The sequence below is a fragment of the Drosophila bipectinata genome, chromosome 3R (genome assembly GCF_030179905.1).
Source record: "Drosophila bipectinata strain 14024-0381.07 chromosome 3R, DbipHiC1v2, whole genome shotgun sequence".
In the NCBI taxonomy this organism is placed as follows: Eukaryota; Metazoa; Arthropoda; class Insecta; order Diptera; family Drosophilidae; genus Drosophila; species Drosophila bipectinata.
In genome coordinates, this window is record NC_091739.1 from 10,189,551 (window position 1) to 10,209,429 (window position 19,879).

Below are 19,879 nucleotides of genomic sequence, written 5' to 3' on the forward strand. Positions count from 1 at the left end.
AATCTGCATCAAAATCTGGGAACAAATTATTTTTTTGATTTTTTGTCAAATTTTCTGGAGGGTCCCTTCAAAAATGGCGGAAATGCATGAAACCCCAATATGGCCACTTGGGAAGCCCATAACTCTGCGAATAATCATCCGATTCTTCAGCGGAATACCTTAAACGATTTGTATTGCGATTCTCCATCAATCTGCATCAAAATCTGGAAACAAATAATTTTTTAGATTTTTTGTAAAATTTTCTGGAGGGTCCCCTTCAAAAATGGCGGAAATGCATGAAACCCCAATATGGCCACCTGGGAAGGCCATAACTCTGCGAATAATCATCCGATTCTTCAGCGGAATACCTTAAACGATTTGTATTGCGATTCTCCATCAATCTGCATCAACATCTGGAAACAAATTATTTTTTAGATTTTTTGTCAAATTTTCTGGAGGGTCCCCTTCAAAAATGGCGGAAATGCATGAAACCCCAATATGGCCACCTGGGAAGGCCATAACTCTGCGAATAATCATCCGATTCTTCAGCGGAATACCTTAAACGATTTGTATTGCGATTCTCCATCAATGTGCATCAAAATCTAGGAACAATTATTTGTGATATATATTTTCCATATATTTCTTTCAAAATGGGGAAAGGGTACGGAAACGCCCAAAGAAAGGAGAAGTCCCTATTCAAAAATGAGGAAAAATACAGTAACCTCTGCAGCACAATAAAACCCCAGAAGTATGTCTTTGCCAAAATATTTTGAATGCCAATTAAATTTTAGTGTTTTAAATCGGCCTTTGAGAATTGTAATCGTGTTTTAAATTTTCAAGAATAAAAAACGAGCCATATCAATGACACAAACCAATAAATAATATTTCGATATATTTACATAAATTTATCGATATATTCAAATTGTTATAAACAGCTGATTGGACAGAAACATTACGCAAAGAAGTGGCTCATATTTGGTTTTATAAAAATGTCATTGCTCGCTGCATTTGCCAGGTAAGAAAATGAAATCTCCCATTTTGTGATTGCAAAATTATTAAGGTGGGAGTTTTCTGTCATAGATTGGGTCTTCAGAGCAGTAGAACTGGGATTGTCCCCGGTGTTGCAGTTTCACGATGCCTGCACATTTCTCCGGTGCTGTGCGCGGAGCCACTGAAGAAAAAGAAGAAACTGGACCCCCAAATCATTAAACAGAGAGAGGACCGAAAAAAGAAAAAAATTGAGAAGCAAATTCGACGGCTGGAAAAGAATGCCCGCCAGCTAAAGCCCGTGGAAGAGCTGGAGGTGCCACTGGAGCTGATCGATGAGAAGGAGTAGGTTTCAGATATGAAATACATTTACAGCTGGTTGATTAATTTTACTCTTTACAGCAAACGGCAAAGAAAACTGACACCACTGGGTAACGCTGAGCTGGAGGAGCGTGCCCTTCTCAAGAAGCAGTGGGCGCATTACAAGCATGAAGAACGGGTGGCGGATTTCCAAATAATCGACCGCCTGGTCCAGGCGCAGAACAAGGCCCTGGCAGAGCTACGAAGCGAGTCCGAAGAACTTTACCAGGCAGCCATAGAAGTGGATCCACAGCTGCTACCCGTCACCGTCAAAGGCCCGGTGGCAACTCCTCCGATTAAAAATTATGATAGTCCCGATGGGGACTACCTGCATCAGTCGATGAAGTGGGAGGTGAAATGAGAGAAGCAAAGCTTTAAATTTTGCGCTTGCAGTAACGTCGCCGATTTGAAATAAACAAACCTTTTAAATAATCAAAGTTCTGTTTATCTTTGTTTACCATTAGCTATTTAAATTATTCGTGTATTCGATTTAAATGCATATAAGACGATCTGGAATCTGTTATCAGCAGTGTGCCATGTTAATCCCTTTAGAAGAAGTTCTTGAAAAATTACTGGTGTTCCAGTACTGCTGGCCATACCCAATGCCGTTTCAATGCTACAAATAGATGCTATGAAGATTTCAGTATATGCCTAGATGTGCGAGCTCAATGAGGCAAGTATATTGCACTTTAATGCGTTGTGTGGCGGCTTTATTGTTATCAGTGGTGAATGAGAATATTGCAGGCGGCAATCCCTGCCGAGCCTTTTCGGTGAAGCGTCGAAATAAATATTACGCGAGAGGCGTAGCACTGCCTGCGGCTGATGTTGATCTTGGGATGGGTTTCCAGAATGCGTTCTTACGATGGGGAACTACTGGCGTTCTTAGCTGCGGCCTGCCGCTTTTTCACACCCCAGTTGTAGACTCGAGCCATGTTTACCTCCGTCGTGGTAATTTGATCCCTGAATTAAATAGTTTTTACAAATCACTGGCAACAAACAGGATAGAATTAACTGACCTTAAGAAGTCCTGGTCGTGTTCCACAGACTTCAAATTGCCGACGGCCGATGTGATGTTCTGCTTCAGCAGCGCCTCTGCCTCGTCCAGCGGATACTCAAGCATCACGCTGGCCCCCAGCCAAAGGTAAACCGTTTTCGTGGGTGGCACTAGAGTCTTGATGAACACCTGGTCGCTGAGCAGGAACTGCGTCTCACGCTCTTCGTCCTCCTTGCGAAGCACGTTCACCATCTCCAGTGAGCGCTCCAGGTCTGGAATCTGCGACTTCAGCTTGCGCCGCCGCGTTTCTAAGTTGTAGGCCATGAAACGATACTTTCCGTGCTGTTCGTCCAGACGCTGGAGCACCTTTTCGCAGTTCTCGTTCTCTGGTTGCGCCATGAACGAGTCAATTTCCTCCTGGAAGCACCAAATGGTCATGGGTTAGTTGGAATTTTCCAGCTGCAGGTGCAGGTGCACATTGCTAGGTTAGACTCGGCACACCAATCACTCACCAGAAACACTGCCTCGGGGATGCCTGCAAAAGTTTTCTGGTTTTCCGGCAATTTGGGCATTTCCACGCTATCCATGATGCCAGTCATTTTTATGTGATGCTCCCTACTTTATACAATTGAAAATTAATTTCCAGGAGGTCTACCGCTGTAAAAGTCGATGGTGAGTCAAAATTGAGATGAGAGTATCGATTGGCAGCTGGGATTATCGATGAATGGAAGCTTAAATATTGTACCACAAATATTTAAATTGAAACTATTTTTTCAGGTAGCTGGATTCAAAAAACTTGAATTTATTTTAAAATTTACTTTATTAATAACTTCAATTAAAAAACAAATCGTATTTTTTAAAACCGTTCCAGCCCTGGGTGATAATCGAAATCGGATGGCGTCGATTACTTAAACATCTTGTGAAATTCGCGCAATCCCGGCAAACAGACATATCCGTAAAGATGAGCACCTGGAATCCGGAGAACGATGTGGACCTGCTGTCCTGCTCCGAGGACGAGGAGGATGTGGCCATGAAGCGGGACTACCATGGACGCGAAGCCCTGCTCTTTGTGGTGGATGCCAATCTTCAGACCGCCGGAAAGGAGAGACTAATGGATGCGCTGAATATCATTCGAACTGCTTTTACATCCGGTTTACTGGTCAGCGATAAGGATCTAATAGGACTCATCTTCGCCAATACCAAACACAGTCCATTGCCCCTGGAAGCGTCGGCCATAGACAACATCGTTGTCCCAGACAACTGTGCTGTGTTTCTGCCTCTTCGACAGCTCAACAAGGCGATTGTGGAGCACTATCTTGAGTTCATGGGCGGTGTGGAGTTACAGTTTGAGAATGAGTACGGATTGGCCGAGCCAGATGGCTGCGGAAGATTCGATCTGATGATCCGTCTTTGCATAGATCTGCTGGAGAAGTGTGGAAAGAAACTGAACAACGCCAAGATCGCCTACATAACCGATGTGAGCTCGCCGCACCCACCCTCTAGCAATGTTTTTCAGGCGGCCCTTCAGAAAGCTACAGATTTGGAGGGAAAAGAGTTTGAATTTCATGTCATTCCTATGGTAGATGACTTCGACTACGAACCGTTTTATAAGGAGTTCATTACGCTCTCAAGGGGTAAGTTAGAAATCATAGTACCTCCATGTTATGTCTGTTCCCCTCGCTTGCTTCGAAATTAGTTTGGGAGGTTTAAAGACATCGCAGATCAAGCAGAGCCATCATTCACCCGTATCCAAGTGAAGACTTATTGGATCATGGTTTTAGATGGGCTTACAATAATCATTCTAATTCTTTTTGCTATGCATGTCTGATCTTAATTCTTGATTATTTGCAGCTATCGACATTGACTCCTTCCAGGTGCCCGATCCTCAGGTCCTTCGCGAGATTTTGGCCGACCGCAAATTGAAGCAGGACTTTCTGCGACGGTGCCTGGGCCACTTCAGCTTTTACCTTGGCCCAAACCTTTGCATGTCGATACAATACTACAACTACTTCCAGAAGCACAACTACCCACGCAAGGTGCAGATTCTCCGTCGCGACAACAACGTAGTGAGCAGCAAGCGAGTTATCATGGTGCAGCAAAAAGACGAGGAGTCGCAGGAGATACAGCACGAGTATCAAATAAAGACCACTGGGGGATGGTACCAATGCAAAGTCGGAGACCAGACCTTGCGCATCGGTATAGATAAGATAAATAGTGTGCGCAATCTGCATAAGCCACGGATGATGCTTCTGGGCTTCAAACATCGCTCTTCGTTACCCGAATTCAGCTACAGCAAGCCCCCAAATTTTATGTACCCCGATGATCTGAGTATAATTGGCTCAAAGCGTTTATTCCGGGCCTTGTGGGAGCGTTGTCTGGCGCGAGAAAAAATTGCCATCTGCCTGTTCATGAGCAAGCGTAATTCCACTCCCCGCTATGTTGCATTGGTACCAGTGGAGGCTCCAGAGAGAGGTCAGGACCAGAGCTACCGCTCTCTGCTCTGTGGCGATGGGTTCAAGATCGTCTACCTTCCCGAAGCTAAGCATATTCGGCACATTGATATGTGCGACTGGAACTCTGCCGGAAATTCGGCCAGTGATGAAGGTGTTGAGTTCTTTCAGAAGATTATCAAAAAGCTTCGATTTGACTATCAGCCGAATCTTATTAATGACCCGAATCTAGAAGCCCTGCAGGCGAACCTGCTGGCCTTGTCGCTGGATTTTACATCGGAAAACCCCGGAATTGATAATCTGCTGGACAAAACCCAGCAAGACAAACGCATCGAGAAATTCTTGCCTAGCTACGAAGAGATCTTCGGACCGGAGGTGGAACCAGCCAAGAAGCGCCCGGCCAAACCCGTCAAGGACGGGGCCACCGCCTCAAAAGTGGCTAAAATCGACATGGAACAGATCAAAAGCTACGATTTTGTGGAAGATCTTATACAGAAGAAGCTAATAGCAAACTGCACTGGCCCCCAGTTGCATCTCATTTTGGACCAACACTTTGGGCTGAAGCTTCCTAAGTCAGCTACAAAAGCGAAAATGCTCGCTAAGATTGAGGAGTTGAGCGCATAAAAAATACTTAGAATACATAATACAAAACTTAGAATTCTACCGTAAAAAGTGATATGATGTTTATAACTGTTTAAGATTAAGATTATGATTATTAAATGTATTGTTTTATTGTTAAGTTTATCATTCCTAAAAATATAAGCATATATTTTGTTAAAAAACTTTGATATTTTGGTAACATTTTTAAAATTTTATTTTAGGAACCCTCACATTCTTTACCAATAACGTCAATTTGAATGATAAAATAAAGTAAAAGTTCTTTCGACAATTTTGAAAAATATTTTAAAAGTTTTTTGGATACCGCCAGTTTCTTAAGCCTTCGTTTCTCAACACCAATTTTCGTTGAACAGTCTGGCAACAAGAGACGGTCAACGGTCAGGCAACCCTGACAAAAGCAGCACGCCGCGCCGGTTTATGTTTTGCGAAATTGGACATTGCGAATTAGTGGAATTTGAAACGCAACAGATCCTACAAAATGTCGCTGCAATTTCAAAACGACTGCGGAGATTCTGTTAAGCAGGCAATCATCGAGGAGCTGCAGAACCTGCTCAGCTCTGATACGCACGTCCTGCAGCAGGCGGAGAAGCGAACAAAGCAGCTGGAATACACAGAAGGTGTGTGGTTATTTGGCGGGCCCTCAATGTGACCTGGCTTGGGTTCCAACCTACTTATTATTAACTGTATTCTCATTCATACTCTTTCTAGGCTATGGCGTTTATTTATCGGAAATAATCATGAACCAGGCACACGAGCTGCCGCTGCGTCAGATCGCTATAATCATGCTCACCCGCTATGTGGAGAGCCACTGGACGGATGAGGGCGTTTCCGGAGACAAGATCAACGGCTGCATGGCCAGCGAGCAAGCAAAGCGTACAATCCGCAACATCCTGCCGAATGGACTGTACGATCCCAATTCCAAGATTCGATCCTCGGTGGCACATACTATATCAACGATAGCTTCCACTGATTATCCACATGGATGGGCGGAGCTGTTTGATATCATTGTCAAGTGTCTGGGCGGCAATGAGGACTCGATTCACGGAGCCATGCAGGTCCTGCAGGACTTTACCTACGATGTGGAGCAGATCAAAGAGCTTGGACCTGTAGTTATTCCAGAGGTCTATCGCATCTTCGACTCTGAGCAAAACTATTCGATCAAAACACGTGTCTCGGCCATTCGAATTCTGAAGCCGTTGTTCACATCGATCGCCGCTCTGATCACCAACAAAGAGGAGCAGAGCACCATGATGAGCTCCATTCTGACCAATTTTATGGAAAAGCTGATGTACTATCTGAGTATGAACAGCGGTGCCGGCTCAAACTTCCTTTTACGTTCTGAGATTATAAAGGGTGAGTTGTTACCGTGTTGTAGTTATTTTTAAAATTATTTGTACATCTTTATTTTTTAGTGTTTACCCATTTGGTCACTGATATGCCCAAGTATATCCAGCCGTTTATGGACCGCGTCCTGCCCATCATCTGGCAGCTTCTTACCCAAATAGCAGAGACGTACGTGAAGGTTTCGGTCAACCAGACAGAGCCTAATCCACTCGCCAGCGGCGACAGCGAAGACGATGACGAGCAGACCAACTTCCAGACCCTTATTATTCAGATCCTAGAGTTTATTAACTGCATCGTCACCTGCAACAAACTGCGGGGCAGCATAAAAAATGTACTAGCCGATCTTATCTACATCACCATTGTATACATCCAGCTGAGTGAAGAACAAATAGAGGATTGGGAGGAGGATCCTGAAAAATTCGTGGACGATGAAGACGATGGCGGCGTGGAGTTGACAGTGCGCATGTGCGGCCTCGATGTCTTGCAGGTAAGTCCTGAAACTCTTCAGAATTAAGAACCAACTTAATGTTATTAATTATTTCTCAGGCCATTAATGATGAGTTTGGTGTGAAAGCCATTCAACCACTGCAGGAGGCTTTGGGCAGGCACTTCAACGTGGCCGAGGCGGAGAAGGCGGCCAACAATCCGAATTGGTGGAAGATTCAGGAAGCCTGCATGGACGCCGTTCATGGCTTCCGTGACGTCATCCTTGAAGGCGATTCCAAATTTGACTTGCTCAACTATCTGACCATCGTCCGGAATCTGCTAGTACACCAAGAGTCACCGCACTTGGTGGGTCGCGCCCTCTGGACCCTGAGCACATACTCCAAGTCCGACCTGTATAATCTCCAGATGTTGGCCGAGATTCTCGATGTCACGCTGCGATGTCTGGCCCCGGAAAAGTCGCACATTCTTCGAATAAGTGCTGTTCGTACGCTTCACGGATTTTTGCAGGCTAATGAAACAATTGACGGCGAGAAGCGTACTTTTTTGGTGTCCAAACTTCCAGGTTTTCTTGATGGAATCATGGCCTTAGTGCCGGGCTGCAGGGCAACTGTTTTGGCTTTGCTAATGGAGGCTCTGACCATAATGGTCAAAGTATGTATTTAATCGAAAATGTTACGTATTTTAAATAATTTTTTTCTTTACTTTAGTTTGATGCTGATTTCGCCTTCGCCGCTCAACCAAAAATCACACCCTTAGCCATTGCTGTTTTTCTGAAGTACGCCGAGGACCCCTATGTCCTTGAGAATGTTCAGGATCTGATTAGAGCATTGTGTCAGCAGAAACAGTGCCTGGGATTACTGCAGGAGAAGTTTATCCCCACCATCGTCAGCATCTTGGGACTGACAGGAGACCTAACAAACGAAAAGCAAGATATCGCTTTGGACGTTCTCAACACTATTGTTCGCTACACGGAGCCGCCACTAAGCAGCAGCTTACTTGATTCGGCCTTCCCAGCTGTGATCAACTGCGTCCTCCACACAGACGACCATGCTGTCATGGTGGCAGGTGGCGAGTGCCTGCGCAGCTTTATCAATGTCTCGCCGGAGCAGATCTGCAGATACAAGAATGGTGAGGGTCTTACCTGCATCATGCAGGTTGTGGCCTCCGTTTTGCTGAATCCCATGAACAGCGAGATGACAGCCGGTGGTAAGATTGGGCGCCTCGTCATTACCATAATAACTAAGCTGGGCAGCATGCTCGGGACGAACGTGGACATGCTCTTAAAGGCTGTGATCAGCAAAATGCAGAACCTCGAGTGCCTCAAAGTGATCATGAACCTGGTTTTGATTTTTGCCCATCTCTTCCTCACACAAATGGATGCCGTCCTCAATTTCCTGTCCACGGTTCCGGGTCCTAATGGCGAACCCGCGATGCAGTTCGTTCTCACCAACTGGCTTTCACGCCAAAACTCTTTCTTCGGCATGTATGAGCGCAAGGTCACAACCATGGCTCTGTGCAAGCTCTTTGAATATGGCCTCGCCACCCAGGACAATCGCCTAACGACCATTACATACAAGGAGCTCGTTGACGACCCAAGCGATACGCGCAGAAGGACGCGCTCGGTTGCAGCTTCTACCCAAAAGTGGGTTACCATTCCAGCGCTTGTGAAAATCTTCAAGGTGCTGATCTCCGAGTACCAGCACTTCCAGGAGGGCAAGACCGACGAGCCACTTACGGACAGTGAAGAGGAAGAGGAGGATGAAGATGCCGCTGGAAATCCGGCAAAACCGCGCTTCACCTCCGACTTGTTCTACGACATCGATGAGGAAAATGCCGAGGACGAGCAGCTGTTGCAGGAACTACTCAAGGAGACCAACTACAAGGGCGACATCGCCGAGAACCTGCAAAAGTTCTTGACCACCTTTACTCAGAACGAGCACTTCCCCACCTTCTTCGAGCATCTGAACGAGGCCGAGCGCCACGTTCTCCTTAACAAGGTGCAGCCGAAGTAGTCTGTTGTTTGTGGATTATCATATTACAACTTCTTCGTTTTGATGTCTCGCAGAGAATTGTGTTAACCGTATTTATATATTGTTGCTAACCATTTTGATTGAATAAAAATTTCTATATATTTTATAAATATCTTTGAAAATGTATTAAAATATTAGGAATTTATTCACCTAGCTACATTACATAATAAGGTGCAAGGAAAAATTTATCAGAGAGCTACCTCGTCGTGTCGGAGTTTGTGCTGCTGTGGAATGTCGGCCTTATAGGCATCCTAAAATAATATAAATTAATATTATATTTATTTTAAAGTTTAGTTTTAAAATAAAACTCACCATCGGCTTTTCGGAGCCATAGTTAAAAAACTTTCGAATACAGGGTGTGAGCAGCACGGGATCCACCTTGTTGGGATTATTCTTTCCAAAGACCAGAGTACCCAAAAGCGATACAATAATGGTGATCGAGGCCCCAAAGGTGGTGTACCACATGTACGAGATGCGGTATAGCATAAAGATGTCACTAAGGATTTAAATTTTTTAAAAATCAATTAAGGAAAAGCTATCTTCCACTCTTACTCTGCCGATGCACTTAGGTGGGTGGTGCTGTTGGCCAAACTGGTGGTCACATCAAAGCTGTAGTCGCATTGCTCCACATTGAGGGCCTTGGTACTGTAGTTGATGGCACCGGAGGCGATGGCCCACTGGGCATTCAGACTCACCCACCCCATGCCTATTAGGCCAGTGACACCGCCTAGCAGGGCACTCTGGAAAAAATTAATTAAATTAAAAACATGTGCTTGATATCTTCCTTTTCTTACATTTCCATTAATCCACGGAAGAAATAGCCCAATGGTAAATATTCCAAATAGAGGTCCGTTTGTGATCGCTTCCAGGCTCATGGTCAGTTGGAGCACTGTTCCCATGTGCTCCACCACATAGACTAAGCAGACACATAGAGCCCCCACTCCAACGACGACAAGGCGCATTATCCAATTGATGGCCGTGCTGGAAAGTGGCTTCTTAACGTAAGGCTTCACGAAATCCTCCAGGACCACGGCGGACATGGAGTTGAGACAGGTGGAGAGCGAACTCAGGGCGGCGCTAAAGACCCCGGCAATAAAGACTCCCGTCATGCCGGGCATATCACCCAGGGTGTCCATCACAAAGAGAGGTAGTAACTGATCACGAGCTTTGGCCAACTAAAAATGGAAGACTTTATTTAATATATAGTGTATAGCTGCAACCGTATCTTACCTTCGTGGTAAGAGGATCACAGTTCTGGTAGGTGGCGTAGATGAGAAGACCATTGTATCCGCAAAGGGCCATCAAGGTGAGCACTCCCACGCAAAAGATGCAAAGAGCTTTCCGGGCATCGGCCAGTGTGGGCAGAGCCAAATACCTTTGGATCATGTTCTGGGAAACGGCGTTCGTCTGCGTCCAGTACACGATCCCCCCAAAAAACAGGCACCAGAAAGTATGTCTCACCGTGGGATCGATACTGAGGCTGGAATGGTTAGATTAGTAGTAAATATCTTTCATTAGGTAGAACCTTCCATAATCTTACTCGGGAGCCTCTATCCGATTGGTATTCCAAGCTCGCTCAAGCACTACACTTGCTCCTCCGATGTCCATGCTGCCTTTGATGGCAACTAGGAAGAGTGCTCCCAGCATGGACACAGCCTGCACTACGTCGGTCCACACCACGGCCTTCAGGCCTCCCAAGCTGGTGTAGAAAACACAGATTATGGAAACTATGGGGGTGATGGTGTGGACACCGATTCCCGTCACCTGGTTGAAAGCCAGTGCTGGCACGTAGATCACAATGGGAAGGTAAGCCACCTGAGGATTGGTTTTTTTTTTTCGAAAATTATTAAAAATTTAAATAATATTTTAATAATTAACTTAAAAGTTAAAGAAAGTTCCTCCCGATAGCACCCTTAAGAGCACCCTGTTCCTCTTTCTCTTCAGAGATCGGCACTGCGAGGATGCCGCGTCCAAGAGAGATCTTCTCTCTGTGGTAGGAACTAGTGTCTAGTGTTTGGAGAAGGCGCTAAAAATAAAGCATCCGATGGTGGCGTTAGTTCTACGCAAATCTCCGCCGCCGACGTAACACCGTGGTGTTTTGCACCTCGTTAGTGGAAAATAATATATATTTATTAAGAAGTGGCAATGGGGTCGAGCACGGACTGTCCCGTTTGCGGAGTGGCCGCCACCTTGATCTGCACCAGGTGCAAGCTGGTGCGCTACTGTGTCCCGGAGCACCAGAAACAGCACTGGGCGCAGCACAAGCGCCGCTGCAAGCCGTATCGGGTGGAGGAAGATGAGCAACTAGGCCGTTTCCTGGTAGCCACCCAGAATATTGCGGCCAAGCAGATTGCCTTCGTCGAGGAACCGCTGGTGGTGGGACCCAAATGGTATCACTCCCAGGATGAGACCATCGTTCCCTGTGTAGGCTGCCACACCCCCTGCCGGCTTGGCAAGCACCAGTGTCGTAGGTAAGTGATCCTCTACAGAATTTTGGTACAATGGTGTTGATTCCTTCCCCTTGATAGCTGTCACTGGCCGGTCTGCAGCGCCGCCTGCGCCCACGAAGCTTTGGAGTGTAGTGTTCTCAGCGTGGGCCCGGCTCCTGGAGCTCGAGCGGACAACCGAACCCTTAACGATTATTTCCGGGGCGACGCGTTGCTGGTGTTGCGGTGTCTGCTGCTGCAGCGTCAGAATCCGGTCAAGTGGACGGCTCTCCTCGAGATGCAGTCGCACGAAGACGAGCGCCGGGGTACGGAGTTGCACGTTGAAGCGGAAACGCGAGTGGTGGGATACCTGCAGGTGCGGTTTCTGAAGCGTCTCAAGCAAACCAAACCGGATCTACTGGCTGACTGCGGATCTGAGATGCTGCATCGCATTTGCGGAATCATTGAAACCAACTATATGGTCATAGAGTTGCCCTCGGGAGTGGAGCTAAGTGGCCTGTTCCGGCAGGCCTGTATGATGGAGCACGCCTGCCAGCCCAACTGCTACTTCCAATTCGACGCCTTCACCCAGCAGATCACCGTCCGGGCAGGGTGTGATCTACAGAAGGGCGACCATTTAAGGATTGCCTATACCAACATCCTGTGGGGTACCCAGCTGCGTCAGCACCATCTCCGTCTCACGAAGCACTTCAGCTGCCACTGCGCCCGCTGTCTGGATCCCACGGAGAATGGGAGCTATGTGAGTGCCCTGGCCTGCCTGGGGGATGTGAATCAGTCCTGTACCGGCACCCAGCTGCCGGTGGATCCCCTGAACGAGGACACCCAGTGGAAATGTGACACCTGCCCAATGCTCGTGGATGCTGCCTACGTCGCCGAGCTCCAGACCCACATGACTGATCAGGTGGAGGGTCTGCTGGCAGGTCGCCCCACGGCTAAGGAGGTGGAGTTGCTGCTGGCCCGTCTCTCCCAGATGCTTCACCCTAACCACTTCCACATGTTCAACCTGAAGCACACACTAATCCAGCTCTATGGCAACGAAACCGGCCTGGAAATGGAGACTCTTAGCGACGGGCAGCTGGAGCGGAAACTAAGATTGTGCAAGGAGCTCCATGATGTTTGCCGGCGGATAGATCCCCACAGCATTAAACTAGCCATTTACGTCACGGTAATTCTAATCGAGATTGCTCATACCTTGGAGGAGCAATCTCGCAGGGCATCTCCAGATACTGACGTGGCTGGACTACTGGAACAGGCCCATGCTCGTCTCAAGGAGGCGGAAGAGGTTCTGGAAAAGGAACATGACTCCGTGGCCGGAAGGAAACTGAACGACAAACTGCAAAGGGAGATTTTCGAGTGCGAAAAATTGAACTTGACTCTTAAATATAGCCAGAAAACTGTTGCGGAATAAAATATAATGTTTTTGATTAATAAACAAAGTTTTTCCTAATTTAAAATAATAAGAGATTTTCTTGGAGTTTAATTTAAACCTACATACAATTCGTTTATTAATTTTGCTTATTTTGTACCCGGAAAGATTTTCATTTTAGAAGGAAAGAAGTTTTGAAAATCTGAGTTTTTAAAACATATTCTTAAACAGATTTTGTATTTTAAACAGTTGGTAGTTTAATATAAAAATAATTGTCTTTTCTTTAAATGGCTTTAAGTTAGATAAGCCTTTAACTAGGTGATAGTTTAAAGAACTACTTTCTTGACTACAATTGACGAAAAATATGAAGATTAAAGTTTAAAATTGATATTTTAATTATGGAACTGTTGAAATTTGAATTTTTAGACATATTCTCAAATTTAGTAACTCGAATTATTTTATTTTTTCAGAACGCCTATCCACACAAATATCGAATATATCTATGTATATTATATTTTTCCTCTACGCCACTGGCATATCGACCCGGCCCCCAAAACACAGAGAGAGAGAGATTATATATCCCAATCAGCTGGTGCCGGATCTGGTTGTTGTTTTTATCAAAATCAGAACTAAATTACCCAGCAAGAGAATAACATTTTAATATCAGAAAACATGCGTGCTGCGGTGTGGAGAAAGTTAATACCAGTGGTTTTTTCCACCCAGAACCCCTCAGTTTTACGTAATTTCCAGCGCGGAATGAGCCAAGATAATTCGGGTAATAAACAATCTTGTTATTTTGAATCAAAATAGTATTACGTAACATTTGTTTACCGGCCTATCTGAACCAGTGGTGCGTCTGAAGTACTATGACCGCAAGGATGCCTTCCTGGAGGACAGCATTAAGGTAAAGAACCCCTTCGCCCTGTTCAATGATTGGCTGGAACTGGCCCAAAAGACGCCAGGGGTGGAGGAGCCTACTACCGCCGCTTTGGCCACCGTAGGAGCTGACGGGAAGCCATCGAATCGCTTCCTGCTGGTCAAGGACTTCACCCCCGAAGGACCCATCTTCCTGACCAACTTTAGCAGCCGCAAAGCGGAGGACATTACTGCCAATCCCAATGTGGCTGTGTCGTTCTATTGGCTTCCCCTCCGGCGGAGTGTCCGGATCGAGGGCGTCGCTGAAAAAATTTCGGATGCCGAATCTGTAAAATATTTCAAGCACCGACCCCGAACGGCTCAAATAGCCGCCAATACTAGCCCTCAAAGTCAGGCTATAACCTCTCGAAAATATCTGGAAGATATACAAGCTGGAATCCAGAAGAAACTGGGAGAGGACACCGAGGTACCCCTGCCCAACTGGGGTGGCTATCTGGTTCGCCCATATGCCATAGAGTTCTGGCAAGGTCAGACGGATCGCCTCCACGATCGCATCCGGTTCAGGAAGGGCGCTGGAGTGGAATCTGAGGTTGATGGCAAGATAGTGCACAAGGGAGAGGATGGATGGGTTTATGAGCGATTGGCTCCTTAATTTCTAGTAAAATCTCAATAGATTTGTGCCTTTTTGTGCCAAAAAATTAAGTGGCAATTAAAATGTAAAGAGCATTTATAAACGTTCCTTTTTTAATAAAAAATATAAAAAATAAAAGCTTTAAAAAAAATAGACCAAACTAAAATATTCTTATTTCTTGAAAATGAATTTAAATTCAATTAAACAGAAAAATAAAAATAACGTTATTTTCGAGTCTAGTGGTATTTTTTAAGAACAAAAAATACCAAGAATCTGCAAGGAGGTGACAACTCTTTCAAAAACAGCTGTCATCAGATTAGCTTTTCGCTTATCAAATCCAAAGTTTGTTTAATTTAGGAATCTTTGATAAAGATTCTCTGGTAGATTACCAATAGTCTGACCGTGGACAAGTACTTCTTCGCTTTGCTAATTTTTGCCAATAATCAACCCTCAACCCCTCACAGTGAGACTCCTGAGGACAGTGCGCACAATGAGCCAAGCATCGTCCGAAGTGCAGCTTTCCGGTAAGATATTGATATTTAATATAGAATATAAAACCAAGATTTAATTATAATTGATTTCTTTTCCAAATAGCACTCCGTTTGAAGTACTGTGAACGGAAGGATGCCTTTCTAGAGGAGAACATCAAAGTTAAGAACCCTTTTTGCCTCTTCCGTGACTGGCTAGAATTGGCATTGAAAACTCCTGAGATTCTGGAACCCAATGCAGCTGCCTTGGCCACCGTGAGTCCAGCCGGGAAACCATCCAATCGCTTTGTGCTGGTTAAAGAAGCCACCGCCGAGGGCTTCACATTTTTCACCAACTATGGCAGTAGGAAGGCGGACGATATAAAGGCTAATCCCAATGTGGCCATTTCATTCTATTGGTTACCCCTACGCCGTAGCGTTCGTATTGAAGGTGTGGCCGAAAAAATTTCACCAGAGGATTCCCTAAAGTACTTTCATCAGCGTCCAAGAGCAAGTCAAATCGGAGCTGCCGCAAGTCCCCAAAGTCAACGGATTCCATCTCGCAACTATTTGGATGAAGTGGAGGCGGGTATCAAGCAAAAGCTGGGACCAGATGGAGAGGTGCCTCTGCCCAACTGGGGCGGCTACCTTGTCCGTCCAGACCTCATAGAGTTTTGGCAAGGTCAGACAGATCGCTTGCATGACCGGATTCGGTTTAGACGAGGCGACGAAGTGGAATCCGAAATTGATGGGAAACTCGTGCACAAGGGCGAAGATGGATGGGTCTATGAAAGACTGGCTCCCTAAATACTGTAATGCTCTTTACAATACTTGTGTATGTCTTCCAAATTTAAATGATACGATTAGCAAATTGGGTTATCAGCTTTAGTATAACTTGAATAGCGATATATGGAAACGTTTTTTTTTATAAAAGTTAACTCACATTCATAATGGCAAACATTACTGATCCATACAAGCGCAGTCTGCGGTCGAAGCGAACCTCCAAATACTGCAAGATATATCCAAAGATTAAAGTTAAATTCCACAATCCTCGATACCAACTTACCTCATAAGTGGAGGTGATGTTCAGGTCGTGGAAAACTGGTAAATAAAATACCCCCATCACCACTCCCATGCCGATGACTCCGGTGGCTACATAGAGATACTGCATTCCATAGGAGTACACTTCGGTGGGCAATCCGAGAAGGGTAATTCCGGATACGAAGCTGGCCACCAGTGAGAATGCAATTGGAATAACCAACATCTTGCGGCCACCCAGCATGTAATCGTCCTCGGAGACGGACTTCTTGAGGAACCCGAAATAGATACCGATGCCTATGCAGAGCATAAACATGGCCACGAAGGCCACATAATCCGGCCACGCGAAGCGCTGCAGCTCGCCCAGTACCTGCTCGATATTCGGCATGCTGACTAACCCACGTGGGATGGAGCTCGAGATCGTAAGCTGGACGAGATGTGTGTGACTCTCAGGTCGTTTGACGGTGCACTGAGCCCATACGCGGCACTGGGCGCCGAGATTTGGGTGCCTCTGATGCGACTACTGCTGTGATTCAATTCAATTCCCCTCAATTATCAATTGTGGGGTAATTTAGTTCTGGAGCACGGGGCGGCGACTATCTTTAGTTAAGCCGGCGAGCGGGGGAATTGCGACACCTCATCTCCAGTTCCGGGAACGTCTCATTGAGCATAGCTCCACTATTTTTGGATCACTAGCGCAGCTCTCGTCCGGATCAGATTGTCTGTGATACCGTGTTTTTTTTTTATGGATGCCTTGTAGGCAATTATGTCACCCACAACGCAAACTGATCTTGAAAAAATTCAAAAAGAACTAAGCGCCGACATAATCTCGGGACCAATCACAGCCAGAACCCGGAGGACGCACTATGGAGCTTCATTTTTAAAGGCCGTATCCAAAATGTAACGCCTAATTGGCCGTCGCGGAATTTTTACTGCTCTCCTCCGCCGGATTGGGCCGCTAGAGGATTGCACAAGAACAATGAGTGGGAGCCACGCGCTGCCGCCGGATCACTATATGTATAGCCATTCATGAAGCAGCAACCACCTGGCAGAGGGCCAGGAGAGCTGCACTGGGAGTGGGCTCAAGTGCAAGATCATTGCACTTGAAAAAATAGGGGTGTAACTACGTTCTTAAGAAAAGACTCTGATAAATCTTATAAAGGATATCCTAAAGATCGATGGACTAATTAAATTCAAAAATGAACACTTTATTAAAAATGCTAATGGATCGGATTTTTTCAAGTGAAGATGCTAAATCTGTGTATATAATATTTATATTTTATTATAATTAAAATGGTTTTCTGTCAAGTTGGCAGGTGTTTTTCAAAGAAAATGAATTTTTATTTAAATTAGACCAACTAAATTGTAAAAAAAAAACATTGCCTAATTTATTTAAATACTTTTTATTAGCATAACCCACAATTAAATTCATTTTACTAATATTATTATCTATTCATAGACACTGTGCTGTTTATATTTGTAAGATAACTTTAGTCATACTTTTTATATAATAACACTCACAAAATAACACTCATTAATGGGTATATTGTTTTTAATACTTTTTGTTGAAAAAAGTTTTTTAATCTTTGTTTTTTTGAGACCATAATAATTTTTTTCCGTGTTGTCCCTCAACTTGAACGCTTTTGTAACAATTTCCCTGAGCAATTTAATTATTTGGCGTCACTACCGGCATTTAGTTCGCTCTTCAGTATCCAGGAGGCAGCTCTCAGAGCTATGGCAACGATCGCCGAGTTGGGGTTCCCTGAGATGGGACGGGGCAGTATACTGGCGTCCACCACCCGCACATTGGCCACGCCATTCAATCTAAAAGAAACATATCATCATCGATTCTCACTTTCATATCCGGTAGTCCTTACCTTAGATGCGAATCCACAACGCTGCCCAAGGCGCAGGTTCCACCTGGATGATGAGATCCCAGACCAATGTGGCGCATTAGGCACTCCAGGTAGAGGTCGGAAGGATGGTGGTCAATGAAGTCCCGCTCAAATGGACCGAAATTGGAGCATTCTTGGAGCTTGGGCCAATGAATTCGGGGATGCAGTGATGCAAAGGAAGAGGAAGTGACTATCTAAAACGGGAGATTAATAATACATTTTAAAAAATTTACAACAATTTTTCGCTTCTCACTTTTACAGCACTGCGAATGGCTGCGATGTTGCAATCCACATCCTCTTGACTACTTAGATAGTTTGGATCTATGAGTGGATTCCTGCGCATATGACGATTTATAAGACCCACAGATCCTCGGGATCTTGGCTGAAGGCAACTGGAAATGACTACGAATCCCTCCTGAGACGAATTGTAATATCGTGGAAATAGGGCGCGAAATGCAGGTCCTTTGAAATTTGAAATAGACATCAGAGCCGCCTCGTCGATGGCTCCGGCTCCAAAAAAGGTAATGCCGAAGGGAAAGGGTCCCCCATGACTGGCGACGTTTCCTAATACTCCAAAGTTTCCCAGTGGCCCAGAGCCAGAGCTTAGAAAATTGATCAAAGTCATAGGATGCAGCAATGTGTTCTGGTTTAAGGTAGGTCCAACTACTCCCATTGAAACAAAGAGTGGAACGTTAAAGTGGTCGTGGAGGTTTTGTCCCACAGAGGGCAAATGGTGCTGCAGAGGTATACCCAACTTTTTCAACATGGAGCTGTCACCTATACCGGAGGCCAATAATAATTGTGGCGTTTGGTAGGCTCCTGCACAGAGGATCAGCTCTCTACCCACTTCGATGGTGAATTCCAACTCTTTGTTATTCTCATCTTTAATCCCAACTAGAACCGAGCTTGCCTGGGGTCTAGGGCTAGGAGTTAACTGAATCCTCTTCACCAAGGCTTCGGGTAAAAGGCGTAGATTGTGCCGATGGAGCACCACATTCAGAAATTGCTGTTGCACGGAATGGCGAAGGCCATGCTTGATATTGTACCTAGACCTATGAAAGGTCCAATCCTTGTGGGAAAACTGGGCCTGCGCCTCGTTTAGAGCTTCAGTAATCTTGGAGTAATCCCGTGGAATTTCAAACATGTCTGTTGGCTTCGCTTTGGCAGCCTCCATGAATGAACGCATCTTCCCCCAGCTCCAGTCATTCAGGTTGTACAGATCTCGCCAGCTATCAAAGTCCGGCCCATGGCCATCAAAGTGAAGCATGTAGTTTAAATTGGACGAACCTCCCAGCCCCTTGCCCCTCGGCAGGCACTGTCTTTTGTCAATCAATCCTTTAGAGGAGTTTTTTTGGGGCACTGATAGAAATGACCAGTCATTAATTCCTTTCTGCTGGAACGTTGTTAGAAGAGGTATCCGGCTAAGCAGTCCAAAAGGGCCACCGGCCTCGATTAGCAGTACACTGCCATTGCTGTGCTTTGCCAAGAGAGATGTCAACGTGCTTCCTCCAGTTCCAGCACCCACTTAAAAGAAAATCTTGAATAAACACTAGTTCTTTCGTGATTTATTATGCTTACCAATCACATAATCAAAGTCAAAGTGCCGTTCCTCTGGTGCTAGGACATTAGGAATCGAATCGCTTAAAAGAGCACCCACCAGGATAACGATAACTGACAGGAGGGCTATAAGTACACCTCCGAATACCAGGATTTCTGTAAAGGAAATATAATTGGAATTTTGTTATGTTTCTGTAGTAATCACTTACTTTGAAAATGCATGCCCATGCTGATTGGTGTGATGATGAAATTCAACTAGTTTAAGAGCGAGAACCATTGGTGGCCACGGACCTGGTCTAATCCAATTAAAACCCTGCAGGGGTGAGTCAGGGCGGTAAAATTTAAATTCAAATGCCTAGAGAGGCGAGCTTTAAAATCGATAACTTTTTAGAG

The 19,879-nt window shown here is 45.4% G+C and overlaps 9 protein-coding genes across 9 annotated transcripts; 6 read left to right on the forward strand and 3 right to left on the reverse strand.

Annotated features, from left to right (window-relative positions):
• The first annotated feature begins 850 nt into the window (after positions 1-850).
• mRpL40 (mitochondrial ribosomal protein L40) lies at positions 851-1,763 on the forward strand. The gene is made up of 3 exons (XM_017234874.3): positions 851-994; positions 1,060-1,311; positions 1,369-1,763. Exons 1-3 carry the CDS (start codon positions 969-971, stop codon positions 1,685-1,687), a joined length of 597 nt encoding a protein of 198 aa, XP_017090363.2. The 5' UTR covers positions 851-968; the 3' UTR covers positions 1,688-1,763.
• Positions 1,764-1,964: 201 nt separating this feature from the next.
• Positions 1,965-3,039, reverse strand: mgr (prefoldin subunit mgr). Its single transcript, XM_017234875.3, has 3 exons — positions 2,833-3,039; positions 2,343-2,737; positions 1,965-2,286 (listed from the first exon to the last, which is right to left on the reverse strand). The coding sequence occupies exons 1-3, from the start codon at positions 2,917-2,919 to the stop codon at positions 2,184-2,186; spliced, it is 585 nt and encodes a 194-aa protein (XP_017090364.1). The 5' UTR covers positions 2,920-3,039; the 3' UTR covers positions 1,965-2,183.
• Positions 3,040-3,191: 152 nt separating this feature from the next.
• Positions 3,192-5,535, forward strand: Irbp (Inverted repeat-binding protein). The gene is made up of 2 exons (XM_017234879.3): positions 3,192-3,954; positions 4,172-5,535. The coding sequence occupies exons 1-2, from the start codon at positions 3,282-3,284 to the stop codon at positions 5,392-5,394; spliced, it is 1,896 nt and encodes a 631-aa protein (XP_017090368.2). The 5' UTR covers positions 3,192-3,281; the 3' UTR covers positions 5,395-5,535.
• A 96-nt stretch (positions 5,536-5,631) lies between these two features.
• On the forward strand, positions 5,632-9,319 carry Ipo9 (Importin 9). Its single transcript, XM_017234966.3, has 5 exons — positions 5,632-6,005; positions 6,097-6,741; positions 6,801-7,219; positions 7,279-7,830; positions 7,887-9,319. Exons 1-5 carry the CDS (start codon positions 5,867-5,869, stop codon positions 9,189-9,191), a joined length of 3,060 nt encoding a protein of 1,019 aa, XP_017090455.2. The 5' UTR covers positions 5,632-5,866; the 3' UTR covers positions 9,192-9,319.
• Positions 9,309-17,040, reverse strand: bumpel (brother of rumpel). The gene is made up of 8 exons (XM_017234968.3): positions 16,063-17,040; positions 15,940-16,005; positions 10,750-11,024; positions 10,440-10,689; positions 10,004-10,384; positions 9,762-9,949; positions 9,522-9,705; positions 9,309-9,460 (listed from the first exon to the last, which is right to left on the reverse strand). The coding sequence occupies exons 1-8, from the start codon at positions 16,420-16,422 to the stop codon at positions 9,398-9,400; spliced, it is 1,767 nt and encodes a 588-aa protein (XP_017090457.2). The 5' UTR covers positions 16,423-17,040; the 3' UTR covers positions 9,309-9,397.
• SmydA-5 (SET and MYND domain containing, arthropod-specific, member 5) lies at positions 11,298-13,064 on the forward strand. The gene is made up of 2 exons (XM_017234871.2): positions 11,298-11,680; positions 11,738-13,064. The coding sequence occupies exons 1-2, from the start codon at positions 11,355-11,357 to the stop codon at positions 13,062-13,064; spliced, it is 1,653 nt and encodes a 550-aa protein (XP_017090360.2). The 5' UTR covers positions 11,298-11,354.
• LOC108121050 (pyridoxine/pyridoxamine 5'-phosphate oxidase-like) lies at positions 13,635-14,609 on the forward strand. The gene is made up of 2 exons (XM_017234969.3): positions 13,635-13,797; positions 13,871-14,609. Exons 1-2 carry the CDS (start codon positions 13,695-13,697, stop codon positions 14,548-14,550), a joined length of 783 nt encoding a protein of 260 aa, XP_017090458.2. The 5' UTR covers positions 13,635-13,694; the 3' UTR covers positions 14,551-14,609.
• On the forward strand, positions 14,857-15,885 carry LOC108121051 (pyridoxine/pyridoxamine 5'-phosphate oxidase-like). Its single transcript, XM_070282144.1, has 3 exons — positions 14,857-14,939; positions 14,994-15,053; positions 15,124-15,885. Coding segments are annotated over exons 1-3 (741 nt in total). The 5' UTR covers positions 14,857-14,938; the 3' UTR covers positions 15,804-15,885.
• A 492-nt stretch (positions 17,041-17,532) lies between the features above and the next one.
• ninaG (neither inactivation nor afterpotential protein G) lies at positions 17,533-19,869 on the reverse strand. The gene is made up of 5 exons (XM_017234884.3): positions 19,696-19,869; positions 19,508-19,642; positions 18,183-19,453; positions 17,912-18,123; positions 17,533-17,858 (listed from the first exon to the last, which is right to left on the reverse strand). The coding sequence occupies exons 1-5, from the start codon at positions 19,712-19,714 to the stop codon at positions 17,705-17,707; spliced, it is 1,791 nt and encodes a 596-aa protein (XP_017090373.2). The 5' UTR covers positions 19,715-19,869; the 3' UTR covers positions 17,533-17,704.
• Positions 19,870-19,879: the final 10 nt, after the last annotated feature.

Excerpts from the sequence above, each read along its gene's own strand:
- mRpL40 (XM_017234874.3), top strand. The coding sequence starts at position 969 with ATGTCATTGCTCGCTGCATTTGCCAG. Across the intron at positions 995-1,059 it reads TTGCTCGCTGCATTTGCCAG|ATTGGGTCTTCAGAGCAGTA; the intron begins GTAAGAAAATGA and ends TTTCTGTCATAG. Across the intron at positions 1,312-1,368 it reads GAGCTGATCGATGAGAAGGA|CAAACGGCAAAGAAAACTGA; the intron begins GTAGGTTTCAGA and ends TACTCTTTACAG.
- mgr (XM_017234875.3), bottom strand. The coding sequence starts at position 2,919 with ATGACTGGCATCATGGATAGCGTGGAAATGCCCAAATTGCCGGAAAAC. Across the intron at positions 2,738-2,832 it reads TCCCCGAGGCAGTGTTTCTG|GAGGAAATTGACTCGTTCAT; the intron begins GTGAGTGATTGG and ends TGGTGCTTCCAG. Across the intron at positions 2,287-2,342 it reads CACGACCAGGACTTCTTAAG|GGATCAAATTACCACGACGG; the intron begins GTCAGTTAATTC and ends TATTTAATTCAG.
- Irbp (XM_017234879.3), top strand. The coding sequence starts at position 3,282 with ATGAGCACCTGGAATCCGGAGAACGATGTGGACCTGCTGTCCTGCTCC. Across the intron at positions 3,955-4,171 it reads GTTCATTACGCTCTCAAGGG|CTATCGACATTGACTCCTTC; the intron begins GTAAGTTAGAAA and ends GATTATTTGCAG.
- Ipo9 (XM_017234966.3), top strand. The coding sequence starts at position 5,867 with ATGTCGCTGCAATTTCAAAACGACTGCGGAGATTCTGTTAAGCAGGCA. Across the intron at positions 6,742-6,800 it reads ACGTTCTGAGATTATAAAGG|TGTTTACCCATTTGGTCACT; the intron begins GTGAGTTGTTAC and ends TTTATTTTTTAG. Across the intron at positions 7,831-7,886 it reads CTCTGACCATAATGGTCAAA|TTTGATGCTGATTTCGCCTT; the intron begins GTATGTATTTAA and ends TCTTTACTTTAG.
- SmydA-5 (XM_017234871.2), top strand. The coding sequence starts at position 11,355 with ATGGGGTCGAGCACGGACTGTCCCGTTTGCGGAGTGGCCGCCACCTTG. Across the intron at positions 11,681-11,737 it reads GGCAAGCACCAGTGTCGTAG|CTGTCACTGGCCGGTCTGCA; the intron begins GTAAGTGATCCT and ends TCCCCTTGATAG.
- LOC108121050 (XM_017234969.3), top strand. The coding sequence starts at position 13,695 with ATGCGTGCTGCGGTGTGGAGAAAGTTAATACCAGTGGTTTTTTCCACC. Across the intron at positions 13,798-13,870 it reads AATGAGCCAAGATAATTCGG|TGGTGCGTCTGAAGTACTAT; the intron begins GTAATAAACAAT and ends TATCTGAACCAG.
- LOC108121051 (XM_070282144.1), top strand. Across the intron at positions 15,054-15,123 it reads GTCCGAAGTGCAGCTTTCCG|CACTCCGTTTGAAGTACTGT; the intron begins GTAAGATATTGA and ends TTTTCCAAATAG.
- bumpel (XM_017234968.3), bottom strand. The coding sequence starts at position 16,422 with ATGCCGAATATCGAGCAGGTACTGGGCGAGCTGCAGCGCTTCGCGTGG. Across the intron at positions 11,025-15,939 it reads TAATGTTTGCCATTATGAAT|GTGGCTTACCTTCCCATTGT; the intron begins GTGAGTTAACTT and ends ACCAATCCTCAG. Across the intron at positions 9,950-10,003 it reads TTCCGTGGATTAATGGAAAT|AGTGCCCTGCTAGGCGGTGT; the intron begins GTAAGAAAAGGA and ends AATTTTTTCCAG.
- ninaG (XM_017234884.3), bottom strand. Across the intron at positions 19,454-19,507 it reads TGACTTTGATTATGTGATTG|TGGGTGCTGGAACTGGAGGA; the intron begins GTAAGCATAATA and ends TTTTCTTTTAAG. Across the intron at positions 18,124-18,182 it reads CCATTCGCAGTGCTGTAAAA|ATAGTCACTTCCTCTTCCTT; the intron begins GTGAGAAGCGAA and ends CTCCCGTTTTAG.